Source organism: Chlamydotis macqueenii, chromosome 4 (assembly GCF_036417535.1).
Source record: "Chlamydotis macqueenii isolate bChlMac1 chromosome 4, bChlMac1.mat, whole genome shotgun sequence".
NCBI lineage: Eukaryota > Metazoa > Chordata > Aves > Otidiformes > Otididae > Chlamydotis > Chlamydotis macqueenii.
Genome location: NC_141559.1, coordinates 34,579,475 through 34,599,760, shown reverse-complemented (window position 1 = coordinate 34,599,760; position 20,286 = coordinate 34,579,475). Strand labels below are relative to the sequence as shown.

Sequence of the window (20,286 nt, the reverse complement as noted above, 5' to 3'; positions counted from 1 at the left end):
GAACACAGAGGTACCTGGAAAGTCTAAAGCAGCACAACCTGTAAAAGTGGACTTAAAAGAGAATGTGAAGCCAGTAAGATTGAAGCAGTACCCAATTAAAACTGAGGGTAAACTGGGGATAAAGAAATTAATTGATAAATTCTTGAAATATGGGATTTTGGAGGAATGTGAATCTGAATAGAATACCCCAATTTTACCTGTGAAAAAGCCATCTGGGGAATACAGATTAGTGCAGGACTTGAGGGCAATAAATCAGATAGTGAAAGATATACACCCTGTGGTAGCCAACCCATACACACTCCTAACAGCTTTAGGAGAGAATTATCAATGGTTTACAGTGCTTGATTTAAAAGACGCTTTCTTTTGCATACCTTTGGAAGAAGAAAGTCGAAAGTTGTTTGCTTTCGAGTGGGAGAATCCCCACACAGGACGAAGAACACAATTGACATGGACCAGATTACCACAAGGATTCAAGAACAGTCCAACAATTTTTGGAAGCCAATTGGCGAAAGAACTGGAGATGTGGAAACAGGATGGCCCTAAACCTGCTCATCTACTTCTACGGTATGTAGACGACATACTGATAGTGACAGAAGAAAGACCAGCGTGCATAAAGGTAACTGTTGACCTTTTAAACTTTCTGGGGCTAAGCGGATACAAAGTTTCCAGGACTAAAGCTCAGATAGCAAAACAAACTGTAATATATCTGGGTTTTGAAATGTCACAAGGGCAAAGACAACTGGGGACAGATCGCAAAGAAGCAATTTGCAGTATTCCGGAGCCAAAGAATACCCACGAGTTGAGAACATTTTTGGGAACGGCTGGGTGGTGTCGGCTGTGGATAATGAACTATGGTTTGCTGGTTAAGCCATTATATGAAGCTCTTAAAGGTCCACCATTCGAATGGGGTCCAGACCAGCGAAGAGCCTTTCGAAGCTTAAAACAAGCTTTGATGGCAGCACCAGCCTTGGGACTTCCGGATTTGACCAAAGACTTCCAGCTGTTTGTATACGAAAGACAACATATCGCCTTGGGAGTGCTGACTCAGAAGGTGGGAAGTTGGAAACGACCAGTGGGATATTTTTCCAAACAACTGGACTTTGTAAGTAAAGGCTGGCCTGCTTGTCTGAGAGCGGTTGCAGCTACTGTGATGCTAATACAGGAGGCTCGAAAATTGACTTTGGGAAGAACGATGGTGGTATATGTACCACACGTGGTGATATCAGTGTTGGAGCAAAAGGGGGGTCATTGGTTATCCCCGAGCAGAATGATAAAATATCAAGTGGTTTTGATGGAACAGGATGATGTAATATTGAAAACCACTAACCTGATTAATCCTGCAGTCTTTTTGAGTTCAGTACAGGAAGAAGGACAACTGGAACACGACTGCCTGGCTACCATTGAATATGTGTATTCCAGTAGGGAGGATCTGAAGGATGTACCTTTGGACGATCCGGACTGGGAATTGTACACTGACGGTAGCAGTTTTGTCGAAAACGGAACTCGCTACGCAGGATATGCGGTAACAACTGAGAAATCTGTTATAGAAGCAAATGCTTTACCCAACACCACCTCAGCTCAGAAAGCAGAACTGGTAGCTTTAACCAAAGCCTTGGAATTAAGCAAAGGGAAGAGAGTGAACATCTGGACTGATTCAAAGTACGCATTTGGTGTGGTACATGTCCATGGAATTTTGTGGAAAGAGAGAGGATTATTATCCTCGCAAGGATCAGATTTAAAATATAAAGAGGAAATCTTGCATCTGCTGCAAGCAGTCCAAAAACCGACTGCAGTAGCAATCATGCACTGTAAAGCACATCAATCAGGAAGTGCGAAAGAAGCTGTAGGGAACAGGCTAGCAGACAGGACAGCTAAAAATATAGCCAAAAGAAATGCCTGGCAGTTGGCGGTGATTCCTACTAAAACCGTTACACTACCAAAAGAAAGGCCTAAATATTCAGAAGAAGATGAGAAATTAGGAAAATTATTAAATGCTAAGAAAAATCTAGCAGGGCGGTGGGTTACTGCAACAGGCCAAGTAATAATTCCGCCATTGTTGATGAGGGAGATAATACAGACAAAACATAAGGAATGTCACTGGGGAGCAGAGGCATTAGTGCCTTTATTAAGGAGACAAGTACTGTCATTAAAGATGCTAGAGATGGCTAAGATGACAACTGCAAAATGTGAGATATGCTTGCAAAACAATCCAGTAGTAAAGAAAAAGGTTCGAATGGGAAAATTAAAATCAGGAACAGAGCCAGGAGACTATTGGCAAATAGATTTTTCAGAATTGCCTCGACAAAATGGGTATCGGTACATTCTGGTAGGGGTTGATACTTTTACAGGATGGCCAGAAGCCTTTCCTTGTCGCACCAATCAGGCAAAAGAAGTCATTAAATGGTTGCTGCAAGAGATTATCCCGAGATTTGGAGTACCAATTGGAATCTCCTCTGACAGAGGTCCCCATTTTGTTGCAGAGGTGGTCCAAGGTGTTAGCAAAATTCTGGGAATTACCTGGGATTTGCATACACCATGGAGACCACACTCTAGTGGAAAAGTGGAGCGGATGAATCAAACAATGAAAAGGCAAATTAGTAAAATATGTCAAGAAACCAATTTGAAATGGCCCGAAGCGCTCCCATTGGCTCTTTTACGAATTCGGGTTCAACCAAAAAGTGGAACATCAGTTAGTCCCTATGAGCTATTGTATGGGAAACCTTATGAATCTCCAGAGCCAAATTTGAATATGCATTTGAAAGGGAAACAAGATGTCTATACTTATCTGCTTTCTTTAGGGAAAAGATTAACCGCACTTTGGAGTGCGGTTCTCTGGAACAGACCTCTGTCTTTGGAGAATCCAGTGCATGATTTCCAACCAGGCGATTATGTCTATGTGAAGACGTGGACTTCTGAACCTCTCCAGGAACGTTGGAAAGGACCCTTTCAAGTACTTTTGACTACTTTCACTGCAGTTAAGATCGCCGAATCTGATGCACGGATTCATTATACCCGAGTAAAGAGGGCTCCAACACCTTGGCAAGTTGTAAATAGGGATCCTAAAACTTTGAAACTAACTCTGAGACATGTCTAATCATAAGTATTATCCTGAAACTCTGGGAAAATGGATTCTAATCTGGGGAGTAATGTTGGTGGGAGTTTGGTCAAAAGTTGTAACTGAGTCACAAACTGAATGGATAAAAGGGACAGGTGACGAACAGGTGATATACCTTCCAAAGAAATCCCAAGAGGAAAATTTGATGGTAGGATTGATCAAGGGATTTGCCAATTTACAGAATCTAACACAAATTACCGCATGTTTACCCATACCTAGAGCAGTCGGTGAGTCCATCCCATGGGGAATTCTAACGATGAATCTGACTAATTTGGAACATGGGGCAGATTGTGAGAAATTAATGAATCCTCCTCCTATTAATGACAGTTTGATGGCAAGAAATATAACTCGATCGATTAAGGAATGGAAATGTGATGCAAAAGAAACAATTAGTTGGGACTCAATATGGACAATGTCCATACTATCTCGATTCCAATATATGGCCAAAACTTCTTGGTGTTTTACTTGGGATGGCTCAATCTTTACAACCTGGCCACTAGCAAATGACAAAGGGACCACATGACGAGAAAAGGAAAGTCAAGTGTCCTGGTGGAAATGTGAGAAAATATACGATTGTAGTACTAAAGACGTAGCAATTCAGGAGATTCCCCCTTTAGCCGCAGCCCTGAAATATGGTTGTCTGTGTAGAGGACTTAGAAATGACCTCCAATTGACAGAAACATTTAAACCAAAAAGGGGAACGTTCTTTAGTTGCAGGAGAGCTACCATTCGAAGCCCAGGACACTTAGTTTGGGCAATGAGTGATGGAACCTGGACGACTCATTTACCTATGGATGGAAAGGTAAAGCAAATTACTTTAAGAATGCCAACATTATGCCCACTTTGGAAAAAGGCTCCTTTTAAAGGACCCTTAGAAAATTTGAGGATAAAACGAGTAAAAAGATCGGAAGAAGGTGATGATGAATGGAATGAACCCAGTACTGGAGTCAGAATTGGTTGGGCCCTAGAATCCTTGTTAACCCCTTTGGCCATATATAGAAATCGAGAATGGTTATACCAACTAACAGGGCAGGTGGAGAAATTGGCTAATGTGACAAGAAAAGGATTTAGAGATCTAAATCTACAATTACAGGCCACTTCCAAAATGACTTTACAGAATAGGATGGCTCTGGATATGCTTTTACTCAAAGAACATGGAGTGTGCGGATACTTAAGAGACAGGATAGATCATTGCTGCATACACATCCCAAATGTGACTCAAGATGAAGAAAAGCTGTGCTTGGAAGGACCCGGAGGCTGACACAGAGACAAGGATGTGTGTGATGCCTGCGTATGTACTCATATTGGACGTATCAAAATCCTTGACAGGTCTAAATTCCTCTCATATACACAAGTGTAGGACGTTTTACAAGGAGCCCATACCCTAGATTTTAGGAAACTGCATAAAAACAATTCCAGAGCCAGACTCTGCGTAAAGCTAGCCCCCGGGCTCTGCAAAGCCAACCACTCTCATCAGCGGCTAACAGATGAGATACTCTTTGGAGAGCCGTGCTGCCCAGACGCCCAGGCAGGACACTGTGACAAGCTTTTCCAGCCGCCGCTGGCCTGCATTCCCACGACTGCAAATGCAGGCAGGTTGGCTTTACTGCTGGGGCTGCATCGGTTTTCTCTTCCTCATGGCAGGAACGCACGCACAGCTCAGCACAAGCCCCCTCATGTCACTTTATGACGAGACGGGGGCAACGACCTTAAGAGCCACACGGCACTGCATGCCTGTTTTCCATCCTCCTACTCTTGCCCAAGACACTCTGCAATCAAAGGGCAACTCTGTCGAGACGAAGTCAAAGAGGGAGGCCCGGGGAAGGCTGAAATTTCAGCCGGGCACCCACCATTCACTCGGCTGCTGCCCCACACGGCCCTGAGTTTAAAGCTTTTCATCCTGTGAGCGTGGTGCCGGGAAGGCTTCTGCATCAGCAGTTGCCAGCCACTGGAAATGCTGGGGGTTCCCCGTGGAAATGGCGGCGGGGGGGGTGGGGGGGGGCGATGAGCGACCCCACGGGGACCTACAGCTCGGGGCCGGCCCGGACTCGCTCGCCAGCCCCAGCGCCCCGCGCTCCCGCCCGCTGCGCCCCTCGCGCTCCGCCGCGGCCGTTGCGCCCCCGCGCTCTCCTCGCCTCGCGCCCGCCTGTGGCCGTTACTCCGTTGGCGAACATGGCGGTGCCGACACCGGTCCTGGTGCTGCTCCCCGCCGTTCTCGCCGGTATCGGGCGCACGGCGCCGGGGCAGTGGAGGTCTGGGGGAGGCGGGGGGACCGAGCCGGTCCTGGGGAAGCGGGTCGGTACCGTGCTCCGTCCGGTCCCATCCGCAAGGAAGAGGAAATCTGAAGCGGTACCGGGCACTGGCCGGCTTAGGGGGCGCGGGCGCGGAATCTAGGCCGGTGACGGGCATGAGCCATCCGGCGGCAGGGTGGGGAACCGGCACAGGACGGTGCCGGACACCGGCTGGTCGGGGGGTGCCGGGACCGGTAACGGACACCGGCTGGTCCCGGGAGCGAAGCGGGGGGGGTGGGGCGGGGGGAATCCAAGCGGGACCGTGCGCCGTTAACGCCAGTTGTTCTCTACAGGGCTCCTCTCCTACTCCGACGCCGTTGCCAGCTTCCCGGTGAGTGCAGCCCGCCCCGCCGGCCCCGAGAAGGACGATCCCACCCGGCCTCCGGGCGCAGGGCGGCCCCTTCCCCAGGGCCCCGGGCCTGGCGCCAGGCAGGAGCGTCTGGCCCTGGCTCCAGAGCTGCGGGGCAGAGCAGGGGTCCCGGAGGGGTGGCCTGGCTCCTCCCGAGGAGGAGGGTAACGGCAGGTGAAACCTCCAGAGCCAGGCCGCCCCTCGGGGACCCCTGCTCAGCCCCAGGAGATGCCCAACAGCTGAGAGACCCGGGGCTGTTCCCACCCCCCGCCTGCTGGGGGCAGTAGCACACGTGCCTTGGCGATTCCCACCTCTTACCAGCTCAATCTGTGGTTGCCCTTTGCAAGGACTCGCCGTCCGTCCATCCCTCTGACGTTAAGATGTCAGAAGGAGCTGTGTTTTCTAGCACGCTTATGTCCTGACACCACAGCTGAAGCCATGCTAGGCAGTAGAAGCCAAGCCGCAAGTGATAAATTCCCATAAGAACGTGAAAGATAATGTGGCACTTGATAACGCCGTGCCAACTCCTGTTGAGCGCTCCTTTCTGTGCATAAGTGTGCCAGTATTCTTCAGAAGTTCTCAGATCAGAAGCTGCTGATCTGAAAGGGCCCAAGAGGCCTGTTTCAAACAGATTATCTTAGACTTCTTATGTACCTATCTTCCCCAGCCTGCCTGCCACAAGTATCATGTGTCTGGATGTACAAGGCAGTACCGTCCAGTTTGTGGGACCGATGGAGAGACCTACTCAAACGAGTGTATGCTCTGCCTTTCAAACAGGTAGTCACTTAACTGACATCCTAACTTTCCCTTCCCTATATGCAAGCAAAATATTCACCCACACATCCCAATTAACTGATAGGTTATTGGCTTTGCATCGTTCACACTCTGTTAAACTGCAGTTTTACCAGTGTCTTCTCAACAGTCAATCCCTTGCAACAGCTTTTATCATGGTACCTGTAAACGGCTTAGGTTGGTTTCAGTTAGCTGGGAGTATTGAATATTTGCTTTTGTAGTTCTTAAGGAGAAGCATCTCAGAGGAGTGTTGCCTGTCATGTTCATGCAGTACCATGTTGCCATTAAATAAAATGCTGGACTCTTCCACACTCCCCATCAGAAAACATGAAAGATCTCACCCAAAATGCAGATTTTATTCCATAATGTTTACATTCAAGATCCAGTCTCCTATATTTCCTTTCACAGAGAACAGTAAGAATGCCAGATGTTAGGAGAAAATACTACTTAGCCATTCAGATTGTTTAAAAATCAAGAAAAGGATCTCCTAATATTTGAGAGAGCGTATTTTATTCTTTAATAATTTAATCATTTTTTAAAACAAATTGAAAACATACAAAAGCAGTACTTAATGAGCATTGTTACCCCCCATTACGATGGACTGGAAACATCTATAGAGCATCCTCCCAGTACAAACTGAGAGGAACTGCTAATGAATTGAATTGGATGGTGAAAGGAATTTATATAAATGAAATAACAGGATTTCTGTTTCCAGCAGAGGGAGGAAGTGGAAGTAGCACAACAGCAGTGACAGGCATTTACAAAATTACAAATAGACAGATCTCAAGAAAGGGAAGTCTGAAATATATTCCTGACTTTGGGCTGAGGGAAAGATTAATTGAGACTAGATAATTTACAAAATTCAAATTGCCAAGACAGAGGAAACATAGGCCAGAATAAGGAAAGTATCAAAGGTATCAAAGAACACATAAAGAAATAATATTTTGAAGAAGGTGTCAAAGTACGTTTAAAGGTATGCAGATCTGCAGAGTTTGGTAGCATTTTCACGAGAATACATCACAAACTATCCAAGCAAATGACAAATTGCAAAGAGAATTGCTAAGCCTACAATCTGGAAAAAAAACCCAGGGAATCAATGTGGGTTTTGTGTGTTGCACAGATTGCACACACAGTATAATCTGTGAAAAGGGGCAAAAAGAGGTGCTGGCATGTTACCTATTAGAAGCCTACCCATCTTTGCTGCCTAGGACGATGTTGGAGTGAGTTACTAAGAGACTGACTTGTAGACAGCCAGAGGTAAAAAACAGATTAAGCAAAGCCGATACAGATTTGTCAGAAATAATCCAACCAAATCTGTGAGATTTAGTTTTTTTTGGCAAGAGTAGGAACTTTTTTAGCAGAGTAGGAAGCAACAAAAGTGTGGCTCCATGACATGAGTAAAGTATTTTACATAGCTCCCCTTGATGTTCACATAAGAAGACAAATAGTTATTTAGCTGAAATTGTTAAAGAATGAAGTCACAGCACTTTGAAATGCTGTGGTTTAAAAGCAGTGATCAGCGTTTTACAGTCAAACTGGAAAGAGCTATAAAGTGGTATTTCCTTTAGGTGTGGTACATAATTCAGTATTTTTGTAATGAATTGGATATCCAAAACAAGACAATAAAAATTTGCAAAATAGCAAGAGATACAATGATCTGTGCAGGACAGTATCAAAATTCCCAGGGATCTGGAGAAATGGACTGAAATCGGTACAATAGAAGTCAAAGAGAAGTGCTAAGTATCACACATAGAGAGTGCAAATCATTGTTGTGGAAATATAGACAGGAGAGCATCTCAGTGTATTTGATCCTTTCTCAGAGCAGAATGATGGGCTTTGAGATCCAACCTTACATTTCTAGGACGTTTTGATCTTTAGGCATGATCCCTCCATTCCAGATGGGTGCATGGCAGATTCCTGATACAGCACTGCACATAGCACAAAGGGTTCTCCAGGCAAATCTGTTTATTTTCACTCAATTCCTTAAGTAATCCATGATGGGCCTTACATCTTATTAGTATGAGACATAATGTACATGTTTTCTGTGAAACGTGGGCTTTAATCCAGTTACACACACAAGGTAGATTTTTGTCTTAACCATCTTTTTTGCTAGTATCTTACATGCTCAGAAACATGCATTTTGATCTGAAGGAGCACAAGGTGATCAAATACTATCCTGATTTTTTTTCCTTTAATAATTCAGTAGCTGCCATACTCAGTAGCTTTCTAGTTCAGTCTGGAGTTGTTGTTCTATAGTGTTTGACTTGGCATGAACACAACAAGGATAAAACACTTGGAGCAAAGCTGCAGCACAACCTTGCCCATCCTGGTTCTGCAATGCACCATGTTAACTGTAAGACCAAAGCTGATCTTCATCCCTACCTTTTTTTTATTATTTTTAAAGCTTAGATCTAACCCATTTTAAAATGGGTGCTAGAATGCAATTCCCATCTCTTCCCCACTTTGTGTCCAGTAGCAGTGACAACAGCTGATCTTAGTTTAAACCTAGTCTGGCAGCACTACAGGCACGTCTTTGGAAACAGATGCAGCAGCTTAAGCTGCCGCTGCAGGGTTTAGTGTAAGGGCTGTCCTTCTGCCAGAACTTTTCCTTACATCTTTACATCTGTTTCACATCCCCTGAGCTTGATTTTTCCTTTCATATTTCTAATCTGCTCCACTACCTTCTGGTTAAAAGATCCTTGATACCACTATTAGTACAGATTGTCCCTGCTTTTGGGTAATTGCAAGCCTCTTGAATTTCATGAGGAGTAAACCAGCTTGATTCTATTAAGATAGGGAAGCAAACTGAAGATCTAGGGCAGTTTGGATTCTATCACTTTCTTTTTGTATCTGTACTTGCTTGGTAAACTGAGATTTGTAACTGGAGCACCCCAAAGTACCATGTATGGGACTTAAAGAAAAAAATCTGATGTTCCCAAACTAAGGGAGACTTGGCTAAAATTTCCTTAAAGAAAATTCCAGCATTCAGAGAACCACACCCTCAAATTTTGGTGAAGCCTGGGATGCAGAGATGCATCAGGGTGCATACTGTTCCCACTGAATTCCCAAGTGAAAGGGGGAAATTTTGTAAGCAGTAGAACTGGTTCCCACTTCAGAGACTGTGACATTTGACTTGCCTAAGTGCTTTGTAATGGACACAGTCCTCATGGCGGGATTTGCCATGTGGTTTGATACTTCTCAGATTTGCAGATGGCTTTATCAGGTTTTTACAAGTAACAAAGCCTGAAGTGAGGCTGTCTCTGGTAAGTTACTTGCTCTGTGTGTATGATTCATAAATCTTTGCATCACAGTTACTTTGCAGTAGTGTTTGCCATAAGTGGTGCAATTAAATGCATCGCTGCATGTAACTGAACACATAGAAAGACATGAGCGAGTCCTCTTTATGAAATGCCTCTGTTAAATCCAAGTCTAGGGCTTCTCTTCTAAAATATTTTTGTTCTACTTGCAGTGAAAATAAGAAGGATGTCCAGATTTTCAAGAACGGAATATGCCAGCCAACTGTCAAGAAAATGAGACAGATGTAGGCAGTCCAAATGGCAACAATGCCTTGAATGTACTTTCTGTGTAGCCTGTCTTAATAAATAAGTTTGCCTGTTTAAACAAAATACTGTTCCTGTATTAAAAAGTGTTTATAAACATAGCCATAATACACTTATAACTTGAACCGCAATTTATTTTCTCATGCAAGATAGATCATAGGGTAAGAAAGAGATGTCCTGACTGTATACCAGTAGGTCAGTTTTTTGGAGAAGGAAATGAATGGGTACCCGGTGTCACTCCCACAGCAAACCTGGGAGGCCCCAGCACCTCCACTGTGGGCAGTGCTGGCAGCAGCAGCTGCTTGTTGTTCCTGGGAGGATCTGAGATCCTGGGGAGCCACCGGAGGGGTTTCCTGTGGCGGCTAACAAAGCCTGGTGATGGCAGCCTGACGTACCAAGCCTCTGCCCCTGGCTCCCTGCCTGCAGGTTCTGCCAGCCGAGGGCAGTGACCTGGGCACCCTCTGCTCCTGCCCCAAGTAAGGGCTGTTTTGGAGTGCTGGAGGCACGGGCAGGGGGCACGCAACCTTGGCTTCTACCTTTGATCCAAGCCAAGTGGCGCCTGCTCTAGCCTCGGCCCCGGACAATGCCTGTGTCAGGCTTTGCTGGGCAGTGGCAGCACAGGCAGAGATGTACAGCACACTTCATGCCTGATGAACATTTACAGGTCAGTGACTTTGGTTTTGAAAAACAAAAATGCTTCCGTCTTTAAAGGGTTCCTTTAAAGGGTCAAAGCTATCCTTGTCTCCCAGTACATGCCTGCTTTCATCTCTTTCATGCAAAGGCTAATCATTGACGGTGGGATGTCATGTGTGGCACAACAGGAGGGCTGGAAGTTTAGGCTAAAGCTGTCATGTGGAGACAGGAGTATGTGGACAGAAAAGAAAGATAACCGGAGCCTCCCAACAAGGTATCAGTTGTGGAGGGAAAATCAATTTCTCTATTGGTGGCAAATCCATTTGAGAAAGTTCCTGTGTGCTCCCAGCTGTCATTTCCACATCCAGAACTAGAAATTTTTACTTCTTCAAATTGTGCCAAATGCCAAAGCACTTGTGTCCTATGCTATGAATTAGCAAGTGGATGGAAACAATAAGCTGTTTCTGTTTGTATTTCTATTTTGATAACTAATTGTGCTTACAAGGGAACTTTAACAACTCCAGTCCTGTTAGCTGTATAAATGTTCACAAATAAATGACCCTCAGTGCTGTCAACTGGATCCTTCCAGAGCTGAATGTAAAACATAATTGTATCCTTTCCCAAACTAAAAAAAAACCAAAACCCAAAAACCCAGTGTTGTACTGCAATTTGGCATTTATGAACCTCTATAGATCAAAAAGTTGATGTCTCAGAATTTCAGTATGCGATTTAATGCGATTGCCTGCGGTGGTGCTGTTAGAGGTCCATTTTACCTACAGGTGTGGTAGGAAGTTGTCTAGATGGCAGATTGCTAAAGCAGCAAAATTAAGTGGCAAAGAGTGAAAGACAGCCTGTGGGTCTTGCATCAGTGGCTACAGTGGGTCAACACTGATGACTTCCACGTGCTCTAGTTGCCCAAAATTTGAACAACAATCTAATTGTTCCCAAAGTCATCATCCAACTAATGGTTTCACTGCTGGCAACTCTAGCCTTTGCTGCTCAGGGAAGTCACTCAGAAATGAGGTTTTTGAAGCCAGACTGTGTTCCCATGCTTCCTGTTTCCGGAGTGTGTTACTTGGAGGGCAAGGTGATGGGGCAGGCTCAGAGCCCAGTGAAGTACCCAGGTGCTGAGGCCACAGACACACTGAACTGCATCTAGCAGCCCTCTCCATCTTGGTACCCAGAGCTCCCTGGAGTGGGCGGCATTAACTTTTCCACAAAACCAAGTACTTCTTTTCTCTTGAGATTATGTTTCTGTTAAACTTTTTATATTGTTCTTCTTATTGTAATAAATAAACAGAATAATTGAAAGCAGGAGTTGCCCAGAATCTCCTTATTTTTATAAATTTATTTTCATTAGACTTTTATTTTCAGGTGGCTTACTGTTATTCACCCTCCGGGCAAAGTGTTTTTTGGATGGAACAGGTCTGAAAGTTTGTTGCTGTAGCTATGTTGCCCAACTTTCCTTTTGCTCTCTCTTGTTTCATTTTAAATGGTGCTTTATACTTCTTGCTGTTCTTCAAACTGTTTAAACATACATTTCTAGCTGGAGCAAAGAGATGTATTTCTCCTTGCCAGAGAGACTGGTGTAGAGCATTGAGTCATGCCATGCCTGGCTCTGACAGGAATTGATAAAATCCCAGACTCCTTGAAATTAAAAGTTGACTAGTACAGGACAAGTCACCAATGCTTGGTGACCACCATGTTTGATTTATCAGAGACATTAAAATCCATATCTCACTTTGATTGCTCAAAGTGTTGACTGGCATCTACTCATGGCATTTATGAACTATTTAAAATCAGTAACTCAGAAGGATGTTACTGTAACCTTCAGACATCAGTAAACCTTACGACAAGCATTCTCATTAGCTTATTGTATCTGCATGAGGCTCACAAGGGATTATACTAGCTGAACGACAGCTAGTGAAACAGATCGTGAGACAAGGTATGAAAGGATCTCTTTTCTATCTGATGGGCGGATAATATTTTATTTGATTAGGATTTTATGGTATTTTATAGCTCCCCAGGATCAGCACAGTCTTGATCTGACTGGGAGGAGAATGTGCAGCCATCCATCTAGGTCAAATGAAGGTCATAAGATGTCTTATTGGCTTTTGCTAATGAAGGGTAGATATGAATTATTTTGTTCCTGGTTGAGCTACAAGAAGAGCTTTTTTAATGGATTAAATTCCCAACTCTTCCTCCTGTGGAAATATTTTTTAAAATAAAATTGTCCAGGAAATGTAGGTAAAAAAAAATGTTTCCTGGTCTCCACACACTGTTGCCCAGCAGACACTGCAGGTGTGTTTTCTGGGACAGCTGGACTCCAGCTCCCAGCTTAGTTGTGGGCAATTTGGATGTGCTCAGCCCCTTTGCTTCAGTCACTCTTTTGAGGATTTGCAGGTTTTCTCAACCAGAGGCGGTAACAACCCTCCCTGAATTGCTAGCAGAGTCTTTCAGGACTGAGGATCCTGAAGTACTCCTGGGTGTGACAGAAATGTATCAAACCCACCACGATTCCATTGATACATTTAAGGCTTAAAAAATATTGCTGGCTGTTGAAAACCCTTGTCTATGGGAGAGCACCTATCTAAAGCTGCAGAAAGGAGAGGTCTAACAGGGAGCTATGGTCTGAATCCTGTGGGAGACAAGTCAGCATGAAGGCCTTAAATTTGTGGATTTCATCTTGCTCCCTAGGCGGCAGCATTTGCTTTCTTTTAAAGCACTTTTTATTTTGTGATCTCAGTGCGGATGTAAGAAAGACTTCTTATTAATAATCGTTTGTATGCATAAACGTTGTGTTAGGAGCTGTGTCGTAGTTCAGCCTCAGTAGGGGCCAGACTACGCAGTATCTCTCTCACCCCCGCACCCTTCGAGAGAATAGGGAGAGGCAATGTAACAAAAAAGGCTCCAGGTTTCAGATAAGGACAGGGAGAAATCCTTAAAGTCACCATTACGGGCAAAACAGTCTCGACTCGGGGAAAACTACTTTTATTGCTAAAAACACCGCAGGATAATGAGACCGAGAACAAGATAACCTGCCCCCACCCCTCCCTCTTCCCGGGCTTCACATTATCTCTACCACCTTCCCCCGCCCCCCGAGCGGCACAGGGGGGAAGAGGGAATGGGGGTTACGTCAGTTCATCAGGCGTTGATACATGCCGCTGCTTTGGCGTTGGGGGAAGAACTCCTCACATTCCTCCCCTGCTCCAGGGTGGGGTCCCACCCGAGGGCCACAGTCCTTCGTGAAACTGCTCCGGCGTGGGTCCTCTCTTCCACGGGGTGCACTCCCTCCAGAACGGCTGCCCCAGCGGGCCCTCCACGGGCCACAGCCTCCTTCAGGCCTCCACCTACACCGACGTGGGGTCCTCCACGGGCTGCAGGTGGATCTCTGCCCCTCTGTGGACCTCCATGGGCTACAGGGGGACAACCTGCTCCACCACGGTCATCACCACAGGCTGCAGGGGAACAGACTGCCTCACCATGGGCTGCACAAACGTGGGCTGATCCACAGGCTGCAGGGGAATTCTGGTCAGGAGCCGCATTACTCCTGCCCCTCCTTCTTCAATGACCTTGCCGGCTGCAGCCGTTCCTCTCACCACAAAAATTCTTCACCACAGGCAGGCAGACGCCTCTCAGCATCTCTTCACATCTCATCTCCTCTCCACTTCTTGCAGCCGGGCCGGGCTGAGTCGGGCCCACACAGCCGCCCGGCGGGAGACCAGAGGCTGAGGCCTGCAATGCCCACAAGGCTCGCGCTTCCCCGTCTCTGCCCCTGCTCAGCATCTTCACATCTTCTCTCCTATATTTTTTTTTCTGGTTTCCCCTTCTTAAACACATTAGCACAGAGGCATTATCACGGAACGTTCCGCTACCAGTTGGCTCGGCCTCGGCCAGCAGCGGGTCCGCCCTAGGCCCGGCCGAGTCCACTGAAGAAAGGGGAACCACTTCTAGAGCAGCTTGTTCCAGAAGCTGCCACCTTAGCCCCCCCTCACTAAATAAAACCAGAACAAGCTGTTTCTTTCCATCTGTACTATTAGTGTCTTTGGTACACAGTCAACCTCACCTACTTGGCAAAGTTAACTTGCTTTTTTCCTAATCATTGAATCCAAGTATGTTTGCTCGAAGAGAATCTGCAATACATCGTTTTGTTAAAAAAAAATTAAATTATTCAGTGGGCAGATATCTCATAGATGAACCTGTGGCATTCATTGTCATGCATAGGATTGCACTGATTTCCATCTTAGCTTTATGATCGTCCAGCTGGTCACGCAGCAGTTGCTTCAAACCCTGTTCATAGAAGCAGCACAGGTTTCTGGACAGAGCATTCTTAGCTAGACGACCTCAGGAGAAAAAAGTGACCTTCTTCTGTGAATCAATCTCACCTTTACACTGCAGAAAAATTAACGTTTTAAGTGCTTTTTTTGTCAACTGGTGAGAAACTATATAAGATTCTGGTACACTTGTTTTATTTTACCTTTTAAGCAGCTCTTAATTACTCTTTCTCACATTAGATGCAAAAGCATTTAGAGTTGATCTAAACCTGTTCCTACTTCAGCTACTCTGTTTCAATTTTTCCCAGTGACAGAGGCCAAGGGGATGAAAAATGCGACTGTGAGGCTCTCTGGAGCAGAGAATAGGGCTGGGACTGAGATGTTGAACTTGTCTAGGAATAGTCCTGTGTCTCTGTAGGTTCTAGGGCATATTGCAGCAGCCTCAAACTGCTGGCCCAGAAGGGCCTGAGTTTCCTGGAAACTCTTTTTCTTACCTGCCAGTACCCTTCCACTACTCTGGACACCCAGCAAGCCGCAGATGTCTGTAAATGGACACCTGGAGTGAACCCTCTCTCTTCACTCTGTTTGAAGAGCATCTGTCAAAGTGAAGAGTGAGTCTCTTAGGAAGCTTTGGGGCTGCTCTGCAATAGCTATCTGCAGGCATACTCTTACCTTCTGGAAAGCATTGGGAAACTCCAAGTAGCTTGTTTCTCACTGCAAATTTCTAAAACACCAGCTTTGCAAAAACATGAGATTCCAAGACTTTCTGGGGATTTTTTTTTTTTTAAATGGAATTTGTGGTGTTCTGTAAATTGATGGATATGGTTGCCCCACAATATATTAGGAGACGTAAGAATAACAAGAATGCACAAAGCAGTAGTGAAATAACTGTGAATGGAAACTCACATCAAACATTAAGTTTATCTAATAAGAATCATAGAATTATAGAATCATTCAGGTTGGAAAAGCCCTTTAAGACCTCAGCCAAGATTGCTGATAAGTGATGGAAAGTGGCTTGGTGAACACTTCTGCCAGCCCCCTCAGTATCATTGGGTAGATCCCATCTGGCCCTACAGACTTACGCGTCTAGATTTGGTAACTAACCAAATGTAAGCTTAGAACGATGACTTAAAACGTGTAACCACTCCTCTGTGAGGTAAGGACACTGAATTCTGGAGGGTTTCCTTGGATGGCATCCTGATCCAAGGCGAGAGTCTCCAATTGAGAGCCACTGCTCCAAGGAACGCTGCCTCAAAGGGATCTCCCAGCAGACGCCAGTTACAACCCAAGTGAAACCAGGGCTTGTGGTCCGATACGGTCAGGTCAGCCCCCATTGGTTAAGGTGGTCTCCTAGGCGTGCTCGTTACCTGGAGACCCCAGCAGCCACTGCGTGGGCTTGGCTAGAACTTTCAAGGGCTTTCCAGGCACACTCACAGAGAGTTGGTTAAAACAAATTCATTTATTTTCATTACAATAAAAATTATATTGTTATTTACAATGTATCAAATAAAGGGCCCACAGGGCCCATCAGTTCTTTCCAGTGGGATGGCTGGTCCCATCCCCTTATACGTGCTAACAGCACTCTCAGCTGCAATGGCATCTTCAACTGGACCAGGGCAGACTCCCCAAACTCCCGTCACGCTCAGCTCCTCTCGAGCAGCGTCATCTCCACGCCTCGTTTGTCCACATCTGCGGCGCAGACTCCCCAGGCAGTCTCTGCGATCAGCCTGGCCCGGTGTGCGAAACTGTCGCCCGGGCCCCGTCCGTCTGAGAGGAAAGCAGGTCCTCAGGGTCACGGGCATGGCTGGAGAAGCCTGGGGCCACCAGCACGTGGGCGCAGAGCTGCAGACCTGGGACGTGGAAATTGTCCTGCTGGGTGGCCTCGCCCTCGGTCTGAAAAGCTGCACCTCGACAGCAGCGCAGCTCTCCGGCCGCGCTGTGCTGCTGGTGAAGGCGGCCTCTGCCTACTCCAGGCTCAGGTAGGACACTGAGCTGCCTTGCTGCACTGCAAAAGTCATCTCAGTGCAGATGTTCATCTTGGAGGGGCTTGTCAGCTGGAACCTGCAGGAGTGGGAGGAGGGCAGCACCATGAGCTGGCAGTCGTGCGACTGAGGAAAAAGCAGCCAGGCTGATCTCACCAGCCCTTGGGCCCAGCAGGCGATCTTCTCCACGTCTAAGTAGGAGCATGTGCAGAGGGTACGCAGGAGGTACGAGCTCCGATCCGTCCGCAGCTTGTCCTCGGGATGGTGGAGAAAGCACAAACTGTCCCCCAGCAGCTGCTCCCTCCAGCACATGCACTCCAGCCCCACACGCACGCTGCAGCGCCTTGCTGGCAGCTGCCCCGAGGTGGCCGGCTCCAGGCTGAAAGAGTGCCCGGGGGGTGGCCGCAGGAACACCAGCAGGCGGTAGGAGATGCTGTCCTCGTGGATGCACCAGGTTTCATAGGTGTCATCCATCCCAACGGCTGGCTGCATCTGCGGCATCAAAGTCCTCTTGGAAACCACTTGGCATATATCGAGGAGGTCGCCCACCAGCTTCTTCAGCACCCTGCACGTCTCAGGCAGGCCCTGCACTGGCGATGCACAAGCCAAAGACTTGACACCACTGAGGTCTTCCTCCTCCTCCTCATCTTCCTCCTTCTCCTCCGCCTCCTCGCTGCTGGAGCTGTCCTGCTCACTGCAGCTGACAGAGGCAAAGTTCACTTCCCTGGCCAGCCAGCAGATCTCAGCGAGCAGGATCACGGCTCCTGCCATGGTCAAAAGCAGCCGGTGCTGCAACACAGACCGGAGGAGCCAGTCTTCCCACGTGGAGTTGCTCTGCTCCATCTCCTCCAGCAGCTGAATCATCTTCTCACGCAGATGCTCCTCACGCTGCTGCATCCGCTGGGCCGTGGCCACATCTATCTGATGATGGCCCTTCAGCCCATGCTGGGTGGCCAGCACAATCACAAGGAGGCCAAGTCCGGCAGCCATGGCCTGGAGGAGGCGGTGACGTGCGGAAAACGGACTCCACAATCTATAAGATTGTAAAGTGGGTATGTTTATTCAGCGCCGGGCAGCACGCGGTGGGGGGGGTAGTCCCGCCAAAACCGTGCGCGGCTGACGAGGCAACTCACTTTGAATTTATACAACCCAGTGTTACATACACATGAAGTTTTAAAACACGCCTATACATATGTATGAGCTATCCCGGCTTTGTATTAAAATTAGTCCCAATGAGTCATTTGGTCGCTTTTAGCTGGTTCTTGAAGGAGGCTCCCCAGTTCTTATCAGGAACTGTCCTTGTGAGGAAGTGCAGGACTTCTGCTTCAGGGCACAAAGCAAGGCCCCTCAGTTCTTATCATGGACTGTCCTTGTGAGGAAGGCAAGACTTCCCCTCCCCTTAGGTAGTTTTCACAATAGCTAATTAGCAAAGCAGAGGATCATTTGTGTTAGCATGCACAGCAATAATTGAACAATGCCATCTCTACTAAGGTTTTTTTAACACCTTCTCTCAGCAGGAGAAAAAGGGGCTCAGCAGGGCTGGGTGGCAGGGAGCACGGGACCGGGGCAGTGGGGCAGGAGCTGCCTGGAGCTGGGGGCCCGTAGGAGAGGTGGGAGGGAACAAGGGCAGGGTTTGCAAGCACTGCAGGGATGGGAGCCACAGGCTCTTCCCAGACGGCGTTTGGGCACTGCTGGCAACAGGCTTGAAGGGGCCGCGGGCCCTGGCTGGAGCCAGCATGGGGCCCGTCCTGCCCAAGCCGCCCTGATGACCAGCCCCTGGCTGGGCTGTGCCCCGAGAAAGGGCAAGGGACACCACAGGCCCCATCCCCGCCACACAACAGCGTCCTGACGCATCCCCAGAGCCTCTCTGGGCACTGCCACCGCAGGGAGACCCGAGCACCTCTGTCCCCAGTCCCGAGGGTGGTGCCGTGCCCTGCCCTGAGTGGCTCGCCTCTCCCTCGGGGTTAGAAACCCCCTGGCCCCTCCTCTGTGCTCTCACAGCCACCAGAACAGCATCACCCAGACGGCAGGCCCCAGCCCTTGTCCCCACCGCCCAGCTCAGTGGCTCCTGGCCATCACACCCAGTACAAACCCATCCGGCAGCAGGGAGCTCACAGGGACTCTCTTGACAAAGCAGGCAGACGGCCCCCATTGGTTAAGGTGCTGTCGTAGTTTGGCCCTGGTCAGGACCAGACTACGCCTTCTCTCTCTCACTCCCCCCCACACTCCAAGAGAATAGGCAGAGATAATATGAGAACAAAGGCTCCAGGTTTCAGATAAGGACAGGGAGAAATCCTTAAAGTTACCGTTAGGGGCAAAGCAGACTGGACTCGGGGAAAACTATTCACTGATTGCTAAAAAACAGCAGGACAATGAGACCGAGAACAAGATAACCTGCCCCCACCCCTCCCTCTTCCCGGGCTTCACATTATCTCTACCACCTTCCCCCGCCCCCCGAGCAGCACAGGGGGGAAGAGGGAATGGGGGTTGCGGTCAGTTCATCACGTGTTGTTATACGCCGCTGCTTCATCGTCGGGGGAACAACTCCTCACATTCCTCTCCTGCTCCAGTGTGGGGTCCCACCCATGGGCCACGTTACGGTGGGGGTCTGTTACAGGCCGCCTGTTGACGCAGAAGAAACGGACACTGCTGACGACCAATATGATCAAGCAAATGTCGATTTATTGTTGATACATCCCGGTTAATATAGCCCTTCTAATTCCGTATCATGCGCAAGCTCTCTACTAATTGGTTAACTATATCATGCACACGCTCCTAGCTAAAATATGATTCGTTAAGTCTCTATGTTCATGCGCATGGCTCTCTCCACCTGCACCCTGCTTCACGTTCAGCCCCCAGTCACGTATGCCAGCTGTTTTCCTTCTTCTCAAGGTTGCTTCGTTTACTTTCTCACAGGAGGCTTCATTACTTTCTCACAGGCGGCCTCATTATTTTCTCACAGGTGGCTTCAGTACTTTCTCACAAGCAGCTTCAGTGATGTCCTTGAGGCCCGCTGCTCACAAACATAACAATTCCATTCAGTCTGGATTGGCACTAAGTGCCCCTGGTACTCCAGGTATCCAATAAATCCCCCTTTTTGTTTTGAACAATCCAGACCCACTTTCATCATACGTTCCATAGCTTTCACAAAGCATTTTAAAATATACCCCAAAATCATCAGTGTCAACAGCAAACCCGTCAATAATACCAACCCATAAACTATCAAATCTTTTAGCCAGCCTGTGACCCCCAAGGATTTCAACCAGTCTGTTAACCTGATTTCCACTTGT

The 20,286-nt window shown here is 47.4% G+C and overlaps 2 protein-coding genes across 2 annotated transcripts; one reads left to right on the top strand and one right to left on the bottom strand.

Moving 5' to 3' along the window:
* The first annotated feature begins 5,287 nt into the window (after positions 1–5,287).
* Positions 5,288–10,092, top strand: LOC147600916 (trypsin inhibitor ClTI-1-like). The gene is made up of 4 exons (XM_086747651.1): positions 5,288–5,336; positions 5,700–5,737; positions 6,423–6,532; positions 10,017–10,092. Exons 1-4 carry the CDS (start codon positions 5,288–5,290, stop codon positions 10,090–10,092), a joined length of 273 nt encoding a protein of 90 aa, XP_086603777.1.
* A 6,886-nt stretch (positions 10,093–16,978) lies between these two features.
* On the bottom strand, positions 16,979–17,893 carry LOC147600915 (inositol 1,4,5-trisphosphate receptor-interacting protein-like 1). Its single transcript, XM_086747819.1, has 2 exons — positions 17,661–17,893; positions 16,979–17,585 (listed from the first exon to the last, which is right to left on the bottom strand). The coding sequence occupies exons 1-2, from the start codon at positions 17,891–17,893 to the stop codon at positions 16,979–16,981; spliced, it is 840 nt and encodes a 279-aa protein (XP_086603945.1).
* Positions 17,894–20,286: the final 2,393 nt, after the last annotated feature.

Coding starts and splice junctions, on each gene's coding strand:
- LOC147600915 (XM_086747819.1), bottom strand. CDS start 17,893: ATGCAGCAGCGTGAGGAGCATCTGCGTGAGAAGATGATTCAGCTGCTG. Junction 17,586..17,660: donor AGCTCCAGCAGCGAGGAGGC/GGAGGAGAAGGA, acceptor TGCATCGCCAGT/GCAGGGCCTGCCTGAGACGT.
- LOC147600916 (XM_086747651.1), top strand. CDS start 5,288: ATGGCGGTGCCGACACCGGTCCTGGTGCTGCTCCCCGCCGTTCTCGCC. Junction 5,337..5,699: donor GCTCCCCGCCGTTCTCGCCG/GTATCGGGCGCA, acceptor TGTTCTCTACAG/GGCTCCTCTCCTACTCCGAC. Junction 6,533..10,016: donor ATGCTCTGCCTTTCAAACAG/GTAGTCACTTAA, acceptor TTCTACTTGCAG/TGAAAATAAGAAGGATGTCC.